Source organism: Garra rufa, chromosome 6, assembly GCF_049309525.1.
Source record: "Garra rufa chromosome 6, GarRuf1.0, whole genome shotgun sequence".
NCBI lineage: Eukaryota > Metazoa > Chordata > Actinopteri > Cypriniformes > Cyprinidae > Garra > Garra rufa.
This window is the reverse complement of record NC_133366.1, coordinates 36,385,748-36,409,902: the sequence shown is the minus strand read 5'-3', so window position 1 is coordinate 36,409,902 and position 24,155 is coordinate 36,385,748. Positions and strand designations below refer to the sequence as shown.

At 36.2% G+C, this 24,155-nt stretch overlaps 1 protein-coding gene across 1 annotated transcript; it reads right to left on the bottom strand.

Moving 5' to 3' along the window:
* Nucleotides 1-213: 213 nt before the first annotated feature.
* On the bottom strand, nt 214-22,203 carry frmpd1a (FERM and PDZ domain containing 1a). The gene is made up of 15 exons (XM_073842651.1): nt 22,103-22,203; nt 21,826-21,989; nt 19,361-19,463; nt 19,112-19,157; nt 18,165-18,269; nt 17,375-17,470; nt 14,467-14,592; nt 13,763-13,882; nt 12,751-12,887; nt 10,464-10,587; nt 10,061-10,153; nt 9,037-9,219; nt 7,368-7,512; nt 5,796-6,875; nt 214-4,024 (listed from the first exon to the last, which is right to left on the bottom strand). Exons 1-15 carry the CDS (start codon nt 22,201-22,203, stop codon nt 1,395-1,397), a joined length of 5,253 nt encoding a protein of 1,750 aa, XP_073698752.1. The 3' UTR covers nt 214-1,394.
* Nucleotides 22,204-24,155: the final 1,952 nt, after the last annotated feature.

Genomic DNA, 24,155 nt, shown 5'->3' with positions numbered 1-24,155 from the left:
AATGACATGAGAGTGAGTAATTATTTAATGACATAATTCTCATTTTTGAATGAACTATCCCTTTAAACCCTGCCCCTTCAAGCTTGTGTTCATCTGGCTCTACTTTTGAGTACAACACCCATGCAGTTAGGTGTCAGTGGTAAATCCATTGTCCCATAACAGTCAGTGCAGAGAATACTGTGAAGTCTAATTAATAAAACATCCATTCTCCAGTCATTTAGATGTAATTTTAATGGGGTGAATACTGCATTACAAAGCCGGTTTTCATTGCTATAACCATTCATTCACTCACAGGTCATTCTTTCATTCATGCATTAATTTTTGCATGCAGCCCACTATTTCCAAGGTATACAGTATGTCTATGGCTTACAGCATGCCTTATAGGAAAAGAGTGCATGGCAGCTTTTTGGTATTCAGACAGATGTACTGGTGGGTAAATTACTGCATTTAATTTAGTCATTTAATATTTTGTCACACTCAAATTTATAATAATCCACTTATGTCACATTTTTTTATAATGATTTGATCATTGTAAGACTATGTGAGCGATATTTTAGGAAACCTGGAGTGAAAAATAAATCAATGGCACCAAAAATTACTGTTCTTTTCCAACAAAAATAATCTTATGACCCAAATAAACCTCCCTTTTTGAAGTCATAACTGGAAAGCATGTGCAAAAGTCAACGTAAAGTCTTTTAAATAAATCTGCATTCAGTGCAAAATCATTCATCCATAGGCTTTGGTATAGTCTTCTAAAGCAACACATAATAACATAACTGGCAACTCAAGTAAAATATTGTTTGTATTTAGTAAACATTTATAACCCAGGTGATTACTGCTGAAAGCTTTTAGAACATTCTCTAATAGACTCTAGGTATAGCAGAGAGAAGAGAATATACTGTATGTGCATAACATTGGTGAGAACGGTAGTGACAAAGCAAGCAAGAGAGAGCAAATATGAGAATGATGGAAGATACATTACGCAAAAGTCCCTGTCTATGCTTTCCCCATGAAGCAGAATAAATTACTGACAACAATAGTACAAAGACAGTTATGGTTTAGAATTACATTCAATACTAAATACTTACACCCAACATAGAAATACTGTAAAACAAACTGTTCAGTACCCTGTTTAGAAATTCGGTTCTCAGTACACTTTTCATTGAAGCCTAATCCATTCAAAACATTTCAATGGCAGGTTTTATGTTGCAGTGTCTGTATGTATGTGAGTGTATGTAGTATTAGTGCACGCTTATTACTGGTATTGACACTGCATAAAGGTTAATGTTATATATCTCAATAGGTCTATCTGAACCACATTGAGTTTGACAGGTTTCTTGCAGTTTTGGGTTGGGGTGGGGGTCTACTCAATGTACTGTTCAACTGTTCAAAGGTCAAAGGGCAGTGAGAGTGCGAAAAAGCTGGGTGAGGCAGAAGACTGAAGTTGTTAGTGCAGTGCATTGGCGAGCCAGGAGTTTAATACTGAGATCATGACAAGTCTTTCTTTCAGGTGCACTTCCCACAAGCTCTGCTGCCCGAGCAAAGTCTTGATAAGTTTTTGCAACACTTGCTAGTCCTGTAAGTGCTTGCGCATGGCGCTCACTGCATCGCTGGCAGCTGGAGAAGCATAAACACACACTTGTCAGCTGTACCAGTGAGCGGAAGCTTTCAGACAACGACTGAAGTGTTTCCTCTGGCGTCTGCCCAACCCTGACCACGCGTTGGCATCCGGCTAAAAGCCCCCGAGCTTCTGCATGTAATCGCCTTTTGTTCTCTGAAAAGTGAGCCGCACAGGTATCTCTAGGGTGTTCGTGGACTCCATCTTGGTTCTTCATAGCACCAGCAAGAACACTTAGGAGGGTATCCACATCCCGTTGCAGAGAAACGAATCCTGTTGGTGGTAGGGGATATCGACGAGTCAGCAGTGAATGGATGATGTCTTCATGAGGGTCCGAAAGGAAGCAGTCAGGAGCATCCAATGGAAACAGAAGGGGACTGAGTTCTGCAGATGAAGAAGCAGGAAGTACTAGATGAGGGAATGAGGGCAATGGAGAAGATGGAGAGAAAGATGCAGGGGATGCAGAAAGCGAGGAAGGAGGGATAGATGTCAGAACAGCATCCCCACTTTCACCCTGGCTAGTTCTGCGGGAAAACTCATATACGGTGAGTTCATCATCAAAACTGGCGCTGTCAAGAACTCCACTAAAACAGTTAGTGTATACTGTATGGCAGGTTTCTAAAGGTGTCTGAGCACTCTCCATTACGGTGTCACACCCCATAGCCAGTACCGAGCTGCAGCTGAAGTCTGGTTTCTCTTGTAGCTTTGGGCTGAGCAAAGATTGTGGCTGGGTTATGGTAGGTTTCGACTGGCAATTTGCAAAAACCCCACAGCTAAAGTTTTGAGGAGTTGTGTTTGAGGGAGGTTGGCTACGTTCTTGTAACCCACTAGATGTTACCAGCCCCCAGGGTCCGTTTAGGTTCTGTGTAGTAACCACTACAGATGCGGGGCTGACTTTGAAAGAGTTGTCTGCTTTGGAGCACAAGGGGGATATGGCTTTTACAGAAAACTCTTTAGGTTCACTTTTCTGCAGTCCACATGTTTTAGGACTAATGTGGCTGACCTCTCTTACCTCCTCAATCACCTCGGTGACCTCTTCGGATACAATGGTAACCACTTTTACCTCTGTTATCTCAGGAGAACCTTCGTTCAACGTCACATCCTCAGTTGCCTCTTTTGCTACTTCAACTTCGTTTTTCTGTAGTTGTGTTTCTGAACGTCTTCTCACAGGTTTAGCATTGCCACTGCCATTAGAAATGCCATTTAACATTTCCTGGGAACGTGATAAGTAGAGGGGAAGGTTCTGGATCTTTCCCCGCAACGTTGAGGCAGAGAGTCGCCCAAGGATTCCAGATGAACAGGGTGTGAGAAGGAACCTTTGGCTTGGCTCATAAGATGGAAGACTAGAAGATAGTTCTCGGAGTGAAGGGTCGCAAGTATTGTTAGTTTCCTCCATTTCTGGTCCTCTGAAATGCTGGGAAAATATGTACCTTGATGGACAATGTGGTGCACCATTATCAAAAGATGTAGACAAGCTCTGACTTCTGGTCCTCTCTCTTGGCTCCACTGAGTACTCTCCCATTCCAGACTGGAGTACAGTATCCTCATCTCTGTCTAATTCAGGGCTTGTGGTGTACGATATGCTTGGGACATGGGAGTAGGGTAAACTTGATGGAGATATCTGACGTAGTCTTGGTAGTGAGCTGCTTTTTTGGAGAATATCTTCCATTTGTTTGCTTACCTGATCATCTCTGCTTTCACACTGTCCTCTAGACATATCAAAGAACAAGTGGCCTCCTAACAGTCTTTCAACTAGACCTCCCACTGCACCTTCTTCTTGATCATCTCTGCTGTGATTACTGGTATTTCCTTTATCCTGTAGGTCCATGTGGGTGCGTACTGCTACTATAGCTGGCGATACAGTAGACATTAGTTCAGTGACTGATTTGAACTCCATGGAATCTGGTTCCATCTCTATGAGTTGCTGTTTCCGCTGATATGCTTTATTTGTGTGTGATCCCACTTGTGTATCATTATGTGGTCCTGATCCATTGACTTTGGATGGGTTGATGGGTTTGGATTCCAGCTGCGCTGGTTCTCCTTCAGAATCAGTTAGGGATAAGACTGTAGGACATGGACCTTGATCTGAGCATCCACCATCAAAACATGCCATTAGGCCAGCACCTTGGTTGACTGATATAGTATCATAGTTTGGGATGCAATTTTCATAGCTGTTTCCTAAATGATCCTCTTCTGGGAATGATACCAGGGATGTGTAATTTGTTTCCATGAATGAGCGACGCTTTTTGGATCTTTTGTTGAAATTTGACAATTCCGCTTGAGTAACCATTTTTCTTTTTTCCTTTTCTCTCTTCTCTAGATCCTCTGCATCTTGTTCACTTGCACAGAGGCCAATCTCCCTCAGGCTTAGTCTCTGTAATATGGTGCTTGACTCTGCAGAATTTTCTATAAAGAGAAATACCAGCAAATACATATGTTAAGTATTTGTTAGCAAAGCTACACAAGACTATTTTGGGTATGGTTTTTTAGTGATGGGTACGAATAACTAATTTTCATAAGATTAAAGAAATAATTCACCCAAAAATTGAAATTCTGTCATTAATTACTCATGGTCATTTGTTCCAAACCTGTAAGACCTATGTTTATGTTCTGAACACAAATTAAGATATTTTTGATGAAATCAAAAGAGAGCTTTCTGACCATGCATAGACAGCAATGCGACTACCATGTTCAAGGCCTAGAATGGTAGTAAGAACATCATTAAAATAGTCCATGTGACATCAGTGGTTCAACCGAAATGTTACAAAGCTACGATAATACTTTTTATGTGCAAAGAAAACAAAAATAATGACTGTATTCAACAATTTCTTTGACGCATGTTCACAACAGAACCACAACGTCATTATTTTTGTTTGCATTGTGCTCCAAAAGTATTATTGTACCTTCATAACATTGCAGTTGAACCACTGATGTCACATTGACTATTTTAACAATGACTTTACTTTCTGGGCCTTGAAATTATCAGTTGCGTTGCTGTCTATGCAGGGTCAGAAAGCTCTCGGATTTCATCAAAAATATCTTAATTCATGTTCCAAAGATAAACGAAGGACTTACAGGTTTGGAACGACATGAGGGTGAGTAATTAATAACAGAATTTTCAGAATTGGGTGAACTATCCCTTTAAGTGTTTTCTTTATAATGGTTTTCTATAGGAATGCATTTAATGTGAAACATTGTGCATCGATGACATAAATGATCAATGATAATTTCATTTTCATTTTCATTCTAAACTACAGTTAAAGTCAAAAGTTTACATACACCTTGCAGAATCTGCAAAATGTTAATTATTTTACCAAAATAAGAAGGATCATACAAAATGCATGTTATTTTTAATTTGGTACTGACCTGACTAAGATATTTCATGTAAAAGACGTTTACATATAGTCCCCAAGAGAAAATAATAGTTGACTATATAAAAATGACCCTGTTCAAAAGTTTACATACACTTGATTCTTAATACTGTGTTGTTACCTGAATGATTCACAGCTGTGTTTGTTTGTTTAGTGATAGTTGTTCATGAGTCCCTTGTTTGTCCTGAACAGTTAAACTGCCCGCTGTCCTTCAGAAAAATCCTTCAGGTCCCACAAAAGCATTTTTGTGTATTTGAACCATTTCCAACAATGAAAACCATCTTTCATATTGAGCACAACTGAGGGACATGCAACTATTACAGAGGGTTTAAATGCTCATTGATTCTTCAGAAGGAAACATGATGCATTAAGAGCCAAGAGTGAACAGAATGAAGATATGTACATTTATATATTTTTTCATTTAGTACTGCCCTTCAGAAGCTACAGAAGATACTTGCATGTTTCCCAGAAGACAAAATAAGTTAAATTGACCCTGATCTTCAAATTCAAAACGTTTTCACTGCTGAAAACTTTTGAATGGGGTCATTTTTACTATGAAAAATGAATTATTTTCTCTTGTGGCCTATATGTAAACATCCTTTATGTGAAATATCCTATTCAGGTCAGTATTACATAAAAAATAACCATTTTGTATGATCCCTCTTATTTTGGTAAAAAATTAAACATTTTGCAGATTCTGCAAGGTGTATGTAAACTTTTGACTTCAACTGTATACTTTTAACTTCTACAACATTTTATAGAAATATTTTGAGAACATTTAATGAAGAATCTCCCATACGTCATACCTCTAGTCATGGCAGTTGAGAAGGGTTCTTCAGGGGATGTGAATCTTTCCTGAGCATCAAAGAACTCATCATCTGAACTGCTATCTCCAAACCCTGGTGGGGGTTGAAAAATTGGCACTGTGTCTGTCTGATTCACTTCCTTTCTTTCCCGATCTGGTTGTATTTCCATAGGACCTGGAGGAGAAAGAGGTCGTGGAAGGCTTCGGGCACTGTCAGGGGTAACATTGGAGCAGATATTGTAATAGTGTCTAGTATCTCCTTGTTCAAATGTGAACACATAGTCCCCAGGAGGAGCTATGGTGCTTCCAGGACATTTTTCAGGTGACCCCTTTTCATGGTTTTCATTCTCTGTTCCCAACTCCTCACAATCCTCCTCTTCACTGGCTGCTGGGGGACTAGGTAGACATTCAGCAATATTTGAGAGTGCAGGAAAGCAAAAGAATTGGTCAATATCAGGCTCACAATGGGAATCGGCAGAGCACAGGTCACTTGGGGAATGAGAATCTTTGCTCTGCAGTTGCCGTGGAGACAATGATGGTGAATAGCGATCTTCACAGCAGTAAGAGTCTTTCACTGGTAAATGGCATGGGCGTCTGGTAGAAAAGTAGGTCATGAGGTCGTCCTCCTCTAGGGCATCTATAGAGTCACTAGACATGCTGGTCATGAAGTGTGACTCAGTTTGGTATGAATCAGATGCTTCAGATGATGGGTCATCCACAATGATAACACACTGAGGTTGTACTGGCTTTTTCTCTTGCGCTGTGTCTTCCTTTTCTGTGCCCACTCTCTCGTTGTCTCTTTCTGCTGTCTTTCCATTATTAACATGTATAGATTCATGGATGGTTTCTTTGAACTCCTCCTTTTCCTTCTTCTCAACCACCTCCTCTTCTTTGCGTCCTTCTTTCTCCACCTCTTCATCTTTTTCCATGTAACTTTGTGCTTTTTCAGTTTCTTCTGGTAGCTTATCACTGTGTTCGTCTGTTGTGTTGTTGCTTTTGGCAGTGCTAGCAACATGAGCAAGGAGTGCATCCACGTCTGTGTCTGAGTCGTCAGAGTCGCTGCCACAGTGTGACACATAACCTATACACAATGGCAGAGGCACAGACAAAAATAAGATAAATCACAATGTGAAAATTTTCTTTGACAACAGTTCCTTAAATATACAGTATAGGGTGGCTGCATACTCACTACTCGCATTTGGTTCCAATTGTTTTGTCACATTTTTTCAAAGTAATGACATAAATGTCATATACCTTGTGATTTTATAGGCTATAGATGCAATTGGTTTCCACTGATAAAAATCTGTGTAACATTTTTTTTTTTTTTGCTATTTTTAGAACACTGTTACAGCCAGAGTATGTGAGTAGTGTGGAGTGGAAGTGAAGTACTTAGATTCTGCCTGAAGCATGTAGCTTTTTTTTTTTTTTTAAATCAAAGCGGCAATGTTTTCTCTTGCTTCAAGAGGCTTTTAAGAGTTTTCAAAATGTTCAACATTCATCAAAGCTCACCTAGGATGTTTTTCAACTTTGCTAGACCAACGAATTTAGTTAAACAGATAAATAGGTTGCATACCCTCCTCTGCTGATATGCGGTGGCTCTGTGAATGAGTAGACCAGGGGAACACACAAATCTGGGGGTCCACAAGCAGTTTGCAGTATCCAGCAACCAGACAAGATAAATCTTTAGCAGCCACTGACTCCATTAGCAAGGTTATTGGCTAAAGACAGAAAAATTGTGACAATGTGAAAGAAAGAGCAGAGAGAACAAAGAATAGATTATAAGTGTAAATATACAGTGCCCTCCATTAATTTTGGCACTATTGAAGAAAAACAATTGGGGGGAAACTCACATTAAGAAATTTTTTTTTTTCTCCAATGCATGTTGGTCATAATTATTGGCACCCCTAGAAATTTTTAAATATCTCTGATGTATATTCCCATTCATATTTACAAATTTTTTAGCACACCAGGGTGACTAGGAGCATGAAACTGTGTCCAGCAAATGACTTCCTGTTCCACAGGATTATAAATATGAGAAACACAAAAGCCAAATTTCCTTAGTCATCCATCACAAGGAGTAAAATCAATGGATATAGTTCTGAACGTGCAGAACAAGATTGTTGAGCTTTACAATATAGAAAGTGGCTGTAAAGAAAATAGCTGAACACATTGAAAATTCCCATATTCAACATCAGGGCAATAATTAAGAAGTTCCAATCAATTTAACATGTTACAAATCTGCCTGGATGAGGACGTGTGTCCTTTAATGCATGGTGAGAAGGAGAGTTTGAGTGGCCAAAGACTCTCCAAGGATCACAGCTGAAGAATAGCAAAGATTATTTGAGGCTTGGAGTCAGAAAGCCTGGAAAAATATCAAACAGCCCCTACATAACCACATGTTGTACGTGTTTCAAGAAAAATCCTCCTCGCTCATCCAAAAACAAACTCTAGCATATTCAGTTCTCAGACATGACTGGAACTTGAAATGGGACTGGGTTTTATAGTCAGATGAAACTAAAAAAATAGTTTTTTTTTTGGCATTAAACCCACCAGATGGGTTTGGTACAAACTGGGATATAAAGTACCCCATGCCCATGGTTATACTGATGGATCTTTAATTTTGTGGGCCTATTTTTCTTCTGGAGGTATCCTGGATATCTTGTTCAAACATGGCATCATGGATTTTTATCAAATACCAACAGATGAAAAATCTAAACCTGACCTCCTCTGCTAGAAATCTTAAAATCGGGCCATGGTTGGATCTTTCATCAGGACAATGATCCAAATCAAACATCAAAGTCAACACAAAAATGTGTCACTGAGCACAAAATGAAGTTTCTGCCTATATATGTCATGCAGTTCCCTGATCTGAGTGGGGTGAACTAAAGAGGAGAAACACCAACATGGAGCTGGGAATTCAGGTGTTCTCCAAACTTATCAGGCATTATAGGAGACAACTCAGAGCTGTTATCTTGAGAAAAAGGACGCTGCAATAATTGAGTGCCAATAACTAGAGCCAATGTGAACTAGAGAAAAACATGTTTTTCTGAATTTTCCTCAACTTTCCATTGTTTAAGTCAAGGATAGATCAGAATTTTGTGAAGTTTTTGAATAAAAGATGAAAAGGATAAACAATGCAGATTTTTTACAGCCACCTTTGCTCATATTTACCAAGGGTGCCAATATTTGTGGAGGGCATTAAACGTGGATGTAAATAAGAGTGTGTACTGTATATTACCTACCTTTATATCCTGCAGGTAGATCTTGACCAGACTAACTCTGTCAGACTCAGGTAATAGTTCCACTCTGGTAATGCAGCTGAATTCAGTTAGTGTGGTCATGATGCTTAGCTTGTGGTTGATCACTTGACTCACCCCATACTGAGCTCCCACCAACAAACTAACCGTTGACTCTCTGTCCTGCAGCTATTTAAATAGAGAGAGAGTGAGACAGAGAGAGCGAAAGAAGGGCATGTGATAAACCAAGACTGTGATATATGGAAGAATTGACAGCAGGGAAAAATGAAGCAAGAATGGGGATAAACCAAAAGGGCTGTTACGAACATTTATCCTAATCTGTTTTTCTTACAGTATATCTTCAGTTCCTTGCTTTTATTGATTTATTTAGACATACAGTCTGTTTAAAGTACATAAGACAGAATATAGAAAGCAAACAATGACCTACTAGGGATTCAATAAAAGGGAAAGTCTCACATTCAATGATCCTTTACTTGCCTTTGTATGCATTGCAACATTTTTTAATGTTATGTTTGAAATATTTTCTCACATAAATACTCTACCAGTCAAAAGTTTTTGAACAGTAAGATTTTAATGTTTTTTAAAAAAGCCTCTTGTGCTCACCAAGCCTGCATTTATTTGATTCAAAGTACTGCAAAAACAGTAAAACTTTGAAATATTTTAAATAACTGTTTTCTATTTGAATATGTTTTAAAATATAATAAATAAATGGTAAATGGTAGTGTACAGTCACTAAAACATAACAAAGTACACTATTCTTTGTATATTTTGGGGTCAGTGAGTATATATTTAGTTACATTAATACATTTGTTTCGCTTAGGTCTCTCTGATTTTCTGTCATCTTAAATGGCATTTTAGTGCTAATGTGTAAGTGTGTGATATGGATGAAAGATGTAAAGCCATTGCATGTGTAAATGCAGGTGGAGGACATTTACCGGCAACATTTTACAGTAGTTTAATGGATTTCATGTCTGAAAGTGGCTATTAAAACTCAGAATGCATCTCTCACCATCATAGTGGCACTAAAAGCCTTTCCTCTATAGGACTTGAGTTCAGACATCTCATTCATGTAGTTCAGTCTCGCTTGATTCACTGAGACCACCTTTAAAAACATCCCACACATTGAAAATAATGTTAAAATTCATCATACTGTTCTTCACTTACAAAGAATACCAAAATAATCATTCTAAACCCTTTTTAAATACTATGAACCATGGTATTCTTAAAGGTAAAACTCATGGTACTGTACATTGATTTAGTATCATTCAGTAACATGATATATATTCTAAATACCATTTAAAATCATTACTGGTACACTATTATAGTTTTTTTTATATTTGTATAGTATGTAAATAATTTACATTCTTCCACATAATGCTTAGGGAAACACACACATGTACATATGCACACACCTTTTGCTTGGGCTCCTGATTCAAAATCTTTTTCATGTGGTAACTGATGGCTTTCTTCAAGTCCTTCTCTCTCATGTTTCGCAGTAAGGTGTGGGATACAAAGCTTTCAATGCCCCACTCCTTCCTTCAGACAGAAATAGATCAGACAGTGCAGAATAGTGTTACACACAGAGGGTTGTGCGGTATACTAGCACTAAAATGTATGTGTAAACTCAAAATAATTATGAGGATGATAATAATGAATTATTTGCTTTGAATTATTATTGAATCTGTTGACAATTCTAAATAAATGTAATCTACACTGTACACTACACTGTCGAAAATCTTTTTTACAGAAAAGAAAAGATAGCTGTGGTTGCCAGAACTTTACTATAAAAAATATGGTAGCGATATTGTAGTGGTAGGAAAAAATAATTACGATAACAAAAAGTGCATAAATGTCATTAACTGATATAATGTTACAAATACCAATCTACTAAAGTACTAAAATCTGTTTTGTACCTTTATAATATGCTGACAACTACCTAAAATACTGGTGGTAAAGAGAAAACCACGAGTTGATGACACATTTTTGTTTACCACAATCTTTTCTACAAGCTAAGGTAAATACTAATATATATATAGAAGGTGCACAGTCATACCCACAAATAAAAAAACACCATCATGGTAACACACACAACACTAAAATAATGCAATAAACATTACGTTACCAACAACAAAATGTAACATAAAACCCTAACGTACAAAAAAAAAAAAAAAAAAAGTAAAGTGTCATACAGAGATTTCAGGAATGTCAATTTACGGTTTCTCACTTTAAAGGAACACTCCACTTTTTTTGGAAATAGGCTCATTCTCCAACTCCCCCCCGAGTTAATAAGTTGAGTTTTACCGTTTTGAAATCCATTCAGCCATTCTCCTGTTCTGGCGATATCACTTTTAGCCTAGCTTAGCATAGATCATTGAATCCTATTAGACCAATAGCATCACATTCAAAAATGACCAACGAGTTTCGATATTTGTCCTATTTAAAACTTGACTCTTCTGTAGTTATATCGTGTACTAATACCGGCGGAAATGCAAAGCTGCGAGTTTCTAGGCTGATAAGATTAGGAACTACACTCCCATTCCGGCGTAATAGTCAAGGAAGTTTGCTGCCGTAATATGGCCGAAGCAGGAGCAGTAATACCACGCAGCACATGTGCAAATGCTAAACTAGCTGGGAACTCATTTCTGATAATACTCTGCCTGCTTCGGCCATATTACGGCAGCAAACTTCCTTGACTATTACGCCGGAATGGAAGTGTAGTTCCTAATCTTATCAGCCTAGAAACTCACAGCTTTGCATTTCCGCCGGTCTTAGTACACAATATAACTACAGAAGAGTCAAGTTTTAAATACAACAAATATGGAAACTCGTTGGTCATTTTTGAACACGATGCTATTGGTCTAATAGGATTCAATGATCTATGCTAAGCTATGCTAAAAGTGATATCGCCAGAACAGAAGAATGGCTGAATGGATTTCAAAACGGTAAAAATCAACTTTTTAACTCGGGGGGAGTTGGAGAATGAGCCTATTTCCAAAAAAAGTGGAGTGTTCCTTTAAATTATAAGATGAATTGCTCACTTCCAAAAACTGTGAATTTAACAGCATTTTACGCCAAAATGACAAGAAATGTCCTGTTTGATTTACCACCATTTTTGACTGTACATAGTAAGTAAACTTACCATTAACTAAATAGTCTTTTACTGTCACATTTAAAACTCTTCTATTAGTAAAATTACAATAATTTTTTACAGTGTACAGTTTAAACGTTTATGACTTTTGTGATGTTTTGTTATGAAAGTGTCTTATGTTTACCAAGGCTGTATTTATTATCAAAAATACAGTAAAAACAGTTACAATGTAAACATTTTTAAAAATTTAAAAAAGCTGTTTCTATTGTAATATATTTTTAAAATGTTAATTAATTCATGTGATGGCAATTTTTTCTATGATTCCGTGGTAGAATTTCAATTTTGTCCAATTTAATACATTTGCTTAGGAATTCTGATAAAAAAAAGGAAGTCCCATACATTTTCGTCAAATATTAATATATACTTAAGTATTACTAAGTATAAATTAATTATACTTAGTAATGAAGTATTCATTTATTTTAAATCTTACTGACCTCAAATTTTTGAATAGTAGTGTACAACTAAATAACTAAAAAGATGTAGCAGCAGGTTTTATGCTCGTGGAAATAGTATAGACACTTATGGCATAGTGTTAGTGTGTGTGCACTCACATGATGGCCTTTAGTGGTGTTTTAAGGGATTGTCCACTGCTGGCTAGTTTTTCCTGTACATGTAGAGCAGCCAGTCTGAGAGCTGTATTACATTTCATCTCCACTGCAAACCTTTCCTGCAATACATCACTCACACTCTACACACACACATACACACACATTTATTCAGATGTGTCTAAATGGGAACATAGCACAGACTTCTATTGTAAAAATTTTTAGTCGACTAATAGATGTTTATTCAAGCCATTAATTGAGTAATCACACATATTAATTGTATTACTTAAATATATACTTAGTATTAAATATATACTTTCAAGTGCACTCATAAAGCTTGCCGCAAAACAGAAAAAGTAATGTGCCGGTAAAAAAAATAGTAAGGAGATATTTTAATTATTTATTAATAAACTAGTGTTTTCTGAGTCAGTGTTGGCTGCAAATATAAAGTTGATAATGCTGACTCGACATCTCTGCAGTACACTGGATGTGCCTTTAGAAAAAAAAATTAAATGTGAAAATTACATTATCAGAGCTTTCTATAGATATTTATCATGTCTGTGAGGTAAGTATAGTCTATATGCTGAGTTTTAGTACATTTTTTGTTTTCTTCATTTTACAAAAGCACATCGTTTTGTTGCACATATTGTGAGTGTGCACAAAAAAGTAGACCCTTTATATTTCTCTCCTGATTCAGACTCAATAGATGACTTTTACACTGTAGAAAGCAGTGGACAGAGGATTTGATTTTAGCCAAAAGCAATGTTTTGATGTTAAAAACATTTTAATGATGAATTTATGTTACCAACATGCATTTTGCTTCATTGATGGAGTTGTGTAGATTGTGATGTTTTTATCAGCTGTTTGAGCTCTTTTACTTTGCTATACTGTACATTTCTAAATAAATCTGTTCTGATAAAGAAACAAATCTTAATTTTGGATGTCCTGAGGGAGAGTACATTTTCAGCAATTATTAGGTGAACTATTCTTCATATATACCCAGAAATCAAACACACACCTGTAAGTATAGATACTCAAAGGCCACAGGATCTTCTTTGAGCATGCTCTTAAAGTCTCTAGGTTGAAAGCAGACACGGAACAGACACCTGTAGTCATGAGTCTCCTTCTTTTCAACCACCTGTCACACGCATACAGATTATTAGATAATATACCGTGTGTGAGGCATTAAAAAGTTACAGATGAGTATAGAAAGAAGCAACCTCGGTCACACTTTATTTTAAGATCCAACTCTCATTAACTAACTATTAACTATGACTTTTCCCTAAATAAACTTCTAATTTGCAGCTTATTAATAATAAAGTAGCTGGTAAATTTAGGTATGGGGTAGGATTGAGGGATCTAAAATATGCTCATGCAGAATAAGACATTTCTATGTGCTTTATAAGTAGTAATAAACAGACAATATTCTAATAATATGCATGCTAGTTAATAGTGAGAACTGGTCCTTAAAATAAAGTGTCACCAAAGAATATACTATTTTCAATATAAGGAAAGTGAATGAGGAAATGAAGTCATATGACTTCATGTAATAAGGTTACTCACTAAAAATCTAGTTTTTGACAACCCACATACTTATTCACTTTTATTACATGGTTTTAAATGATTTTTGTTCCATAGAGCAAAGGAAGTCCCACAGGTTTGGAACAATAAATTATAACTTAACAACGTGCATTTTTGTGTGGACCTTTACTGTGTTTGTACCTTTTGAATAATCTCTTCTTCGTGCAGTAGATATAGTTTGCTGATGCTGTACTGTTGTTCTAGCATCAGAGAGAAGTGTTCGATACGGGCGATTGAGAGTTTCTCCTTCAGAGTCATTACTATGTCCTGGTGGAGAACATACATTAAATAAGAGGATACATGAAGCATGTAAGATTATATAGAGGACAATTAATGTACAACACTTAGGTTAAAGCTAAGAAGACCTCTCTTGTAAGGGACTGTAATGGTACCATGATACAGTGATGTTTTAGATGGTAATGGTACTGAATAATTACTATAATTATGTACAGTGGTAATTACACTACCAATCAAATGCTTGGGGTTGGTAAGCTTTTTAAATGTTTTTGAAATGTCTCTTTTGTTCACCATTGATTTATTTAATCAGACATACAGTAAAAATACAATTACAATTTATAATTATGGTTTTTATATTTTAAAACAGTGTATTACTATAATGACAAACCCATTTTCTCCAGCCATTGCTTATTTCTTTAGTGTTACATGATCCTTCAGAAATCAAATTGAAAGTTCAAAAGCATTTAATTGAAAGCAGAAATCTTCTGTAACATTGCAAATGCCTTTGCTGTCACTTTTCATCAATTTAATGCATCCCTGCTGAATAAAAGTATTAATTTCACTGACTCCAAACATTTGAATGGTAGTGTATATAACACTACCAAGAAATCCCTGGTACTGCCAATGGACCATGGTTTTACTATTGTACTTTTTGCTTTTTCTGTTTTTCAGTTTTTGGATGCCAACAAACATCCTAAAAATAGGCAATATAATTAATGGATTTGTGCACTTCCTGAATAACTATTTTCTGATAATTTACTCACCCCCATGTCATCCAGGATTTTTATGTCTTTCTTTCTTCAATCGAAAAGAAATTAAGGTTTCTGAGGAAAACAATCCAGGATTTTTCTCCATATAGTGGACTTCAATGGAGGTCATTGGGTTGAAGATCTGAATTGTAGTTTTAATGCAGCTTCAAAGGGCTCTACATGATCCCAGCCTTGGAATAATGGTCTTATCTAGCGAAATGATCTGCCATTTTCAATTTTTTTTTTAAATATATACAGTGAAGCCCAAAATTATTCATACGCCTGGCAAATTCTGACTTAAAGTTAATTTTATTCAACCAGCAAGTTTTTTTTTTTTTTGACCGGAAATGACACAGGCTTCTCCCAAAAGATAATAAGGCTATGTACAAGAGGCGTCATTGTGGAAATAAATATTACTCATCTTTTATTTACATTTGAACAAAAAGTGGCATGTCCAAAATGATTCATACCCTTCTCAATAATCAATAGAAAAACCTTTTTTTTTGGCTATTACAGCAATCAAACGCTTCCTATAATTGCTGACCAGCTTTTTGCATGTCTCCACTGGTATTTATGTCCATTCATCTTTAGTGATGAGCTCCAACTCTTTCAGCTTGTAGGGTCTCCTTGCCATAATCCTGATTATTAGCTCCCTCCACAGATTCTCAATTGGATTTAAGTCAAGACTCTGGCTGGGCCACTGCAAAACGTTAATGTTTTGTCTGCTGACCATTTCTTCACCAATTTTGCTGTGTGTTTTGGGTCATTGTCGTGCTAAAATGTCCACTGGTGCCCAAGGCCAAGTTTCTCTGCAGACTGCCTGATGTTGTCATTGAGAATTTTGATGTATTGCTCCTTTTTCATGGTGCCGTTTATGTTATTAGGTTCCCTGGTCCACCGGCTGAAAAAAAAAAAAACTAAAACATTAGGTTCCCACCACCATGTTTGACAACGGGGATGGTGTTCTTAGGGTTGAAGGCTTCTCCTTTTTTTACACCAAATGAAGGCTACATTATTGTGGCCAAACAATTAAATTTTTGTTTCATCTGACCATAAAACAAAAGACCAGAAGTCTTTATTGTCCAGATGAGCATTTGCAAAGGCCAAGCAGGCTTTTGTGTGCCTTATCTGGAGAAGTGGTGTCCTCCTTTGTTTGCGTCCGTGGAACCCAGCGGTATGCAGTGTCCATTGGACTGTCTGCCTTGAGATGTTGCCACCAGCAGAGCCCAGATTCATCAGGATGGCCTTGGTGGTGATTCTTTTTTACCTCTCTCACTATCCTCCTGGCCAGCACAGGTGTCACTTTTGGCATCCGAGATTTTTCACAGTGCGGAACGTCTTGTATTTTTTAAAAATACTTTGCACTGTAGCCACTGGAACTTCAAAACATTTAGATATGGTCTTATTGCCCTTTCCTGACTTGTGAGCAGCCGCAATGTGCAGCTGCAGGTCCTCAGTGAGCTCCTTTGTCTTAGCCATAACTGTCCACAAACCAACAGCAGAGAGCTTCTGTTTTTCACCTGTTGAGTTGATTAAAACAGCTGTTCCCAATGAATCAGGGTAATTAGGATGCTTTAGAACAGCTTTGACTATTTGGAATGGTATAGAACCTTGGATTTTCCCATAGACTGTGACAGTTTGCAAAGGGTATGAATAATTTTGGACATGCCACCCTTTGTTCAAATGTAAATAAAAGCTGAGAAATGTTTTTTTTCCACAATGATGTCTCTTGTACATCGTCTTATTATCTTTTGGGAGAAGCCTGTGGCATTTCCGGTCAAAAAAAACTTGCTGGTTGAATAAAAGTAACTTTAAGTCAGAATTTGCCATGGGTATGAATAATTTCGGGCTTAACTGTATATATAATAGTCCACTGTATGGAGAAAAATCACTTTTCCTCAAAAACGTTAATTTCTTTTCAACTGAAGAAAGAAAGACATGAACATCTTGGATAACACAGGGGTGCATAATTAATAGGAAATTTTTATTCTTGAAGTGAACTAATCATTTAATGCTGGCTGAAAAATAAACACATCATACTATAGGGAATATATCTACAGTACCTTAACAGTGGTTTTGGATTCAAACTTGAAAGCCTTTGTTTGGCCATTCTCCAGATAGACTTTCAGAACATTGGGCAGGAACAGCAGAGAGTTACCCTGGAGGTCAGAGGTCAATATAGGATCCAAGGTCAATAGACATATTATAAATATAATAATATAAGTAAATGTAGCGCATATGCTGTATTATCAAACAACTGCCTGTTCCAACAAAGTGTTAAAACCATTCTGGTTAAGCCAAATATATCAGTCTTATAATCATATTAAAAAAAGATTAAGCCCTCCAGAAGCTGCATACGAAAATGATAAACAGTTTTATCACTGCCTTAGTCATGTGGTGTGTTTGATAATGGGCTTGCTTAATTAGATGTTAATTAAAAAACATCTCGGGTTGAGGAAAATGAACATCCTCACATCCATCCACACATCTAAAACATTCAAAAATAATGTTTTAAGGTGGACTGTTTCTTTAAGGTGCTCTGTCATAAATATTAATTATGACACATCCCACCACCTATATAAATTGCAGCTACACTGTACACCATGTCAGCACAACTACGCAAAGATTATGATTAATGGTTAATTGAATAATTAATAAATTACTGATACATTATTTATTGAGGTTTTGCCCAAGACTGGGTAGACTGCCAAATCCTCTCCCTCTCAATGCCACTCTAATGTTCATATTCTCTTTTTCATTTTCTTTATCACTCACTCTTATCTTCTTTTTGTTAATAACCACATGTGAATACTCCATTATTAACAGAGCATGAATGAACAGAATGAGTCAAACCTGTGAGTGACCATTGACCACCACCTCCTCCGCAAACCTCACTTTAACTGGGTTTGACTTCAGCTTGGCTCTCTTCTCTGGAGTTATGAAGGATGATTTTGGCCCCTATAGCACATCCATAATGACAAAAAGCACAATTATGAACATGTCTGATATGTCCATGACATATTATTTCAACAAACTTTCATAGCAGAATTGTCATGGTGCTCTCGTGTACGTGCATCGAAGAGGAGCAATTGTTAAATAAAGTCTGTATTTTTGTTTTCTTTGCACACAAAACTTTTTATTGTAGCTTCATAAAATTAAGGTTGAACCACTGATGTCACATGGACTATTTTAATGATATCCTTTACTACCTTTCTGGGCCTTAAACGTGGTGGTAGTTGCAGGGTCAGAAAGCTCTCAGATTTCATAAAAAATATCTTAATTTGTGTTCCGAAGATGAAGATCTTACATGTTTGGAACGACATTAGGGTGAGTGATTAAAAACAGAATTTTCATTTTTGGGTGAACTATCTCTTTAAGTGTTTTCTTTATAATGATTTTCTATGGGAAAACATTTAATGTGAAACATTGTGCATTGCGTTATATTCTGGGAAATCTACAAAATTCTGCTGAATGGATGTATATATATGATCAAATGTATTTAATAGGGATATTGAAAGCTGAAAGCATAATCAGATAATACTAAATGGACAAATACAAGATAGGAGATATGCACTTTACAAGGCAGTTCAAATTCTGCAGAAATGTAGTGAGCTTTCTGCTGAGCTCTGAGGGCACAGATTCCCTTTGGGCCTGATTATTATAAAAAACTTTTGGTCATCATTTCTGCCTGCTGCTATAATGCAGCACAACACCACATCCTCCTGCCATGCCTCATTCAGACATAACAGTGTGTGTGTGGGAGAGAGAGACGGCCTCTAACTGTGCGCACACACGCTTACCACAGTATTTCTCAGGATGGTCAGTACTATGGTGTTCTGACATTCTCTGTAAATAAGTAGAAAAGAGTATGGCAGGATTAGTTGTACAGATGCAGCTTGAGTCACCAGATGTTCCATTTTCCCTAATATAGTGTATATTCTGAAGATACACATTTATTATAAATTTGACCACATGAAAATGAACTACAATCTTAGGTAAAACTGGACATCTGGGCAACCAGATATAGCTGATTTTGTAGTTTCACATACCTGATGATGTCAGCAGCCTGCTCTGTAGATAGATCATCAACGGCAACATTGTTTATTTTGAAAAGTTGGTCACCAGGGACAAGCTTTCCATCCGCAGGGCCACCTATAAAAACAGCCAAACAGACTTTGATACTGTAGCTGTCGAACATTTGAAAAATCCTTAAATCAACCACTCTGTCACTCTGTCATACCATTTGTCATGGTTATCATGTTTTATATGAATGTTTGAGAATGAGTGTTTATGTTGTCCTAGTTACTAGTTATTTGGCTGTGGGGTAACCAGATGGTTTCAGCCATTCCAAGAGTAGGGTCTCCTGTAGACACAACTCCATGTGCCAAACTAGTCAGCCAGCATCTTGCTGTACATGCAGGCAATGCATGCAAATACCTGGGTTACATTTCAATCATCAAACTTATGTTCATTATGTTCAAATTAAAATATGTTATTTTTTATTGAGTACTGATTAAGATATATGACATAAAAAACGTTTACATATAATCTACAAGAGAAAATAATAATTGAATTCATAAAAATAACCCCGTTCAAAAGTTTACATACACTTGATTCTTAATACTGTGTTGTTTCTTGAATCATTCTGGGTGTTTTTTTAGTGACAGTTGTTCCCGTGTTTGTCCTGAAGAGTTAAACTGGCCACTGTTCTTCAGAAAAAACTTTTAGATCCTACAAATTCTTTGTTTTTGTGGGCAGTTTGGTGTTTGAATCCTTTTCTACAATCTTTTCACACTGAGTACAACTGAGGGACTCATATGCATCTATTGCAGAAGGTTCAAACGCTCACTGATGCTTCAAAAGGAAACACGATGCATTAAGAGCATTAAGAATTTGATCAGGGTAGATTAAACTTATTTTGTCTTCTGGGAAATATGTAAGTATCTACTGTAGCTTCTGGAGGGCAGTACTAAATGAAAAAAAAAAGATATTTAGGCAAAATAAGAAACATCTTCACATCTTCATTCTGTTCAAAAGTTTACACCCCTGGCTCTTAATGCATTTTTTTCCCTTCTGGAGCATCAGTGAGTGTTCGAACCTTCTGTAATAATTGCATATGAGTCCCTCAGTTGTCTTCAGCATGAAAAATCATACAGTCATTGTTGGAAAGGGTTCAAATACACAAAAATACTGAAAAACCAAAGAATTTGTGGGACTTGAAAGATTTTTCTAAAGAACAGTGTGGCGTTTAACTCTTCAGGACAAACAAGGGACTTATGAACAACTATCAGTAAACAACAACAACAAAAAAACACATAGCGTTCTAAACTTTTGAATAGGGTAATTTTTATATATTCAGCTATTATTTTCTCTTGTGGACTGTATGTAAACGTCTTTTATGTGAAATATCGTATTCAGGTCAGTACTAAATAAAAAATAACATGCATTTTGTATGATCTTTCTTATTTGCTAAAATAATTAACATTTTGCAAATTCTGCAAGGTGTATGTAAACTTTTGACTTCAACTGTAAATATACACTAATAGATTCATCTGCATGAAGCACTGCAAAATATTTTTTATAGTGCAAATAAAAGAGTGTAATTTCTGTAACTGTACCTGTAATATGATATTTTTTTGCTAATTTAATGTGATTTGACTCAAGTTTATTTGAACAACAAATATATTACCACAGTATCCTTTTTGCAGTAATGGACGCTTGTTTTGCAGCTAATGCACTGTAGCTGTTTTATTGATTTTCATGAAGAGCTTGTGTGCTGTATAATCAAAATTTACCTTCAAAAATCTCAATAAGGCTTTAATTTTACAGTTTCAGCCTGTTTAGATTGCTGCCTTAGACCTGCGCCACAGAATACCTCAAAAGACCTTGTCATTCCCTTCATATTACAATTACATATTCATAAAATTTATAGAGTGGGCATTTTCCTACCATCAAGCTAATCTAGAGATTCCCATAGTGAAATTGTTTCAAAATAAAGTCTAGCTCTCACATCTCCATAAAAGATCATCTCCTTTCAGAATTGTCTAGCCAATGGTCCCCTGTCTGATACCCCTTGTGAGTGTTATTCATAGCCAATGCTGGACGCTAATTTGGAAGTCCCACAGATGAGCTCTAAAGGTAACCAAGGCCACCTGGCTAAGATCTAGTACTTAACTTCAGTGCTTTCATTCCATGTGAGGAGAAAAGGATACCAAGAAGGTTTAGAGCAGTGCATATTTTAAAATCCAAAATAAATAATACAATTTTTATAATACATATTTAACATCTGACTGTAAAAGAAGATAAAAGAATATTCAGAGATAATTAGAGTATATTTTACAAGAATATACTGTACCGTTTTAGTCATTGTTATGCTTAATACAGTTCAGTCTGTTGCTTGATTCTGTGTAATTGTACACTTCTGGAGTGAAAATTGTTTCTACATTATTTTTTTTTAGTGTGGAAACCATTTGAGCTGATAAATGTTTTAGAGATGATTGCGTATGTAATGTACCTTCTGTCACGTCCAGCACCTGGGGTGGAGTGTGGGTTGAGACAGTAAAGCCATGGGAGTTAAGGGTGGGGTCAAGTGGGATCTTAACAGTGACTCTAATTGGACAGCTCCTCTGCTCCTGGGAGCCATTATCGGCAATTTGCCCATCTTCTAGCACACGCTCTCTATGTACAGACAGAGAAAGAGAGAGGGTGATGTAATTCAAGCAAAAAAGAAAAAGAGAAAAAAGCAAATATACTCATTCACACAATCATTCTCAGATTTAAAAAAACGGTACCGGCTGATGGACTCTCTGGAGCGGCGAAGCCAGCGTCCCACCACCTGCTCTACTCTGCTGGTCCTGCGAGATGGTGAGCGACTGCGGTCCCGCTCCTCCATTTAGCTATGCACAAGGTGAAAGGTCACCATTGGGCCACTATTTATTGCAAAGAAAAAAAGGTTATAATTATAACATTTCAATGATAGCTATATATATAAAATTATAAAAAATTAACGATATATTATTAACATAAAAAAAAAAAAAAAAAGTTGTCCCAATATTGAACCTCTTTGTTGAACCAAAAAAGCTGATTTTTTTCCCATTTAATGCAACAGATTGTTTTCTGAAAATGTATGAAAGTATGAATTAAACCACATAATTTTCATAAAGACTAATAGCATAAAGTTTATCTAAAAGTAAGTATCGGTTTGAATTACTTTATACATTTATATAATACACATGTATTTCTTTCAAATATGTATTATATATTATATTACAGTTTTATATTATATGTTCATTTTTATGTTTTGTCTTCTAGGAAACATGTAACTATCTTTTGTAGCCTCTGAAGGACAGTACTAAATGAAAAAACTATGATATTTAGGCAAAATAAGAAAAATGTACACATCTCCATTCTGTTCAAAAGTTTTCACTCCTTTTCAAACTTTTGAATGGGGTGTTTTTTAAAAATTATTTTCTCTTGTGGACTATATGTAAACGTCTTTTATGTTAAATATCTTATTCAGGTCAGTACTAAATAAAAAATAACATGCATTTTGTATGATCTTTCTTATTTTGGTAAAATGATTAACATTTTGCAGATTCTGCACGGTATGTAAACTTTTGACCACAGCTGTATGTATTTCTTTCAATTATGTTATATTATATTGCATTGCTTCTCAAATTGGGATTGTGGAGCCCTGGGGTTTGTGAGCTGATGAAAAAGCTAATAATTTAATTAAGGAAAATGTCAAATAAAAATAAATAAATCATTTTAAAATAAAACCATTCAAATAAAACATAATAAATAATAATAAGATTAAATATTTGTTTAGCAAGTAATGTGACCAAATAATGGTGCACAATTTCTCTATCCACTTCCTGTGATGTGATATAATGCTGTACACTTATTCATGCTGTTTATGGTGCCCTTCAGGCTGAGCATATACATTTATTATGGTCATAGCTTTGGCAAGCAAAATGCACAGCAATATACTGATAATGTTTTGATAATGTGTGGTCACCCTCTCTTCCAGCAGTGGTATGAAACATGGTCTCTCTTTGTATTGTAGGTTCTGCATATTGTGGTGTTGTTACAGAATTGCTTTTTATGAAGGGTTGAAGTTTATTGTGCTTCTATATCAAGTACGTCCCACTAGGGAATGTGAGAGACAATCTGGAGCCTCATGGTCAACAGAGAGAAGAACCAACAAAGACAAAGAGATAAATAGTATACTGCGACAAAAAAGAGAAGGAGATCCCGGGAGATCATGACTCATGGTCACATTATGTTCTCAGATTTCACAGGATTTGGATCTCACTTTCCATTTATTTTACAGCTGTCAACATTGTTATCAATACTGCATAAACCACATCAAAGTCGTTGAACTGTGCAACACTCGCCCAGAAATTTTGACAATAGCGACCGCCCTAGTTATATGTAAATATTTTTCCATTCTTTTTTAGAAAACAATAAAGGATTGAGCTAAACCAACCAGTCGTATGTATTTCTTTCAAATGTGACCCTGGACCACAAAACCAGTCTTAAGCCGCTGGGGTATATTTGTAGCAATAGCCAAAAATACATAGTATGGGTCAAAATTATTGATTTTTCTTTTATGCCAAAAATCATTAGGATATTAAGTAAAGATCATGTTCCATGAAGATTTTTTGTAAAATTCCTACTGTAAACATATCAAAATGTAAATTTTGATTAGTAATATGCATTGTTAAGAACTTAATTTGGAGAACATTAAAGGTGATTTTCTCAGTATTTAGATTTTTTTGCACCCTCAGATTCCAGATTTTCAAATAGATGTATCTCAGCCAAATATTGTCCTATCCTAACAAA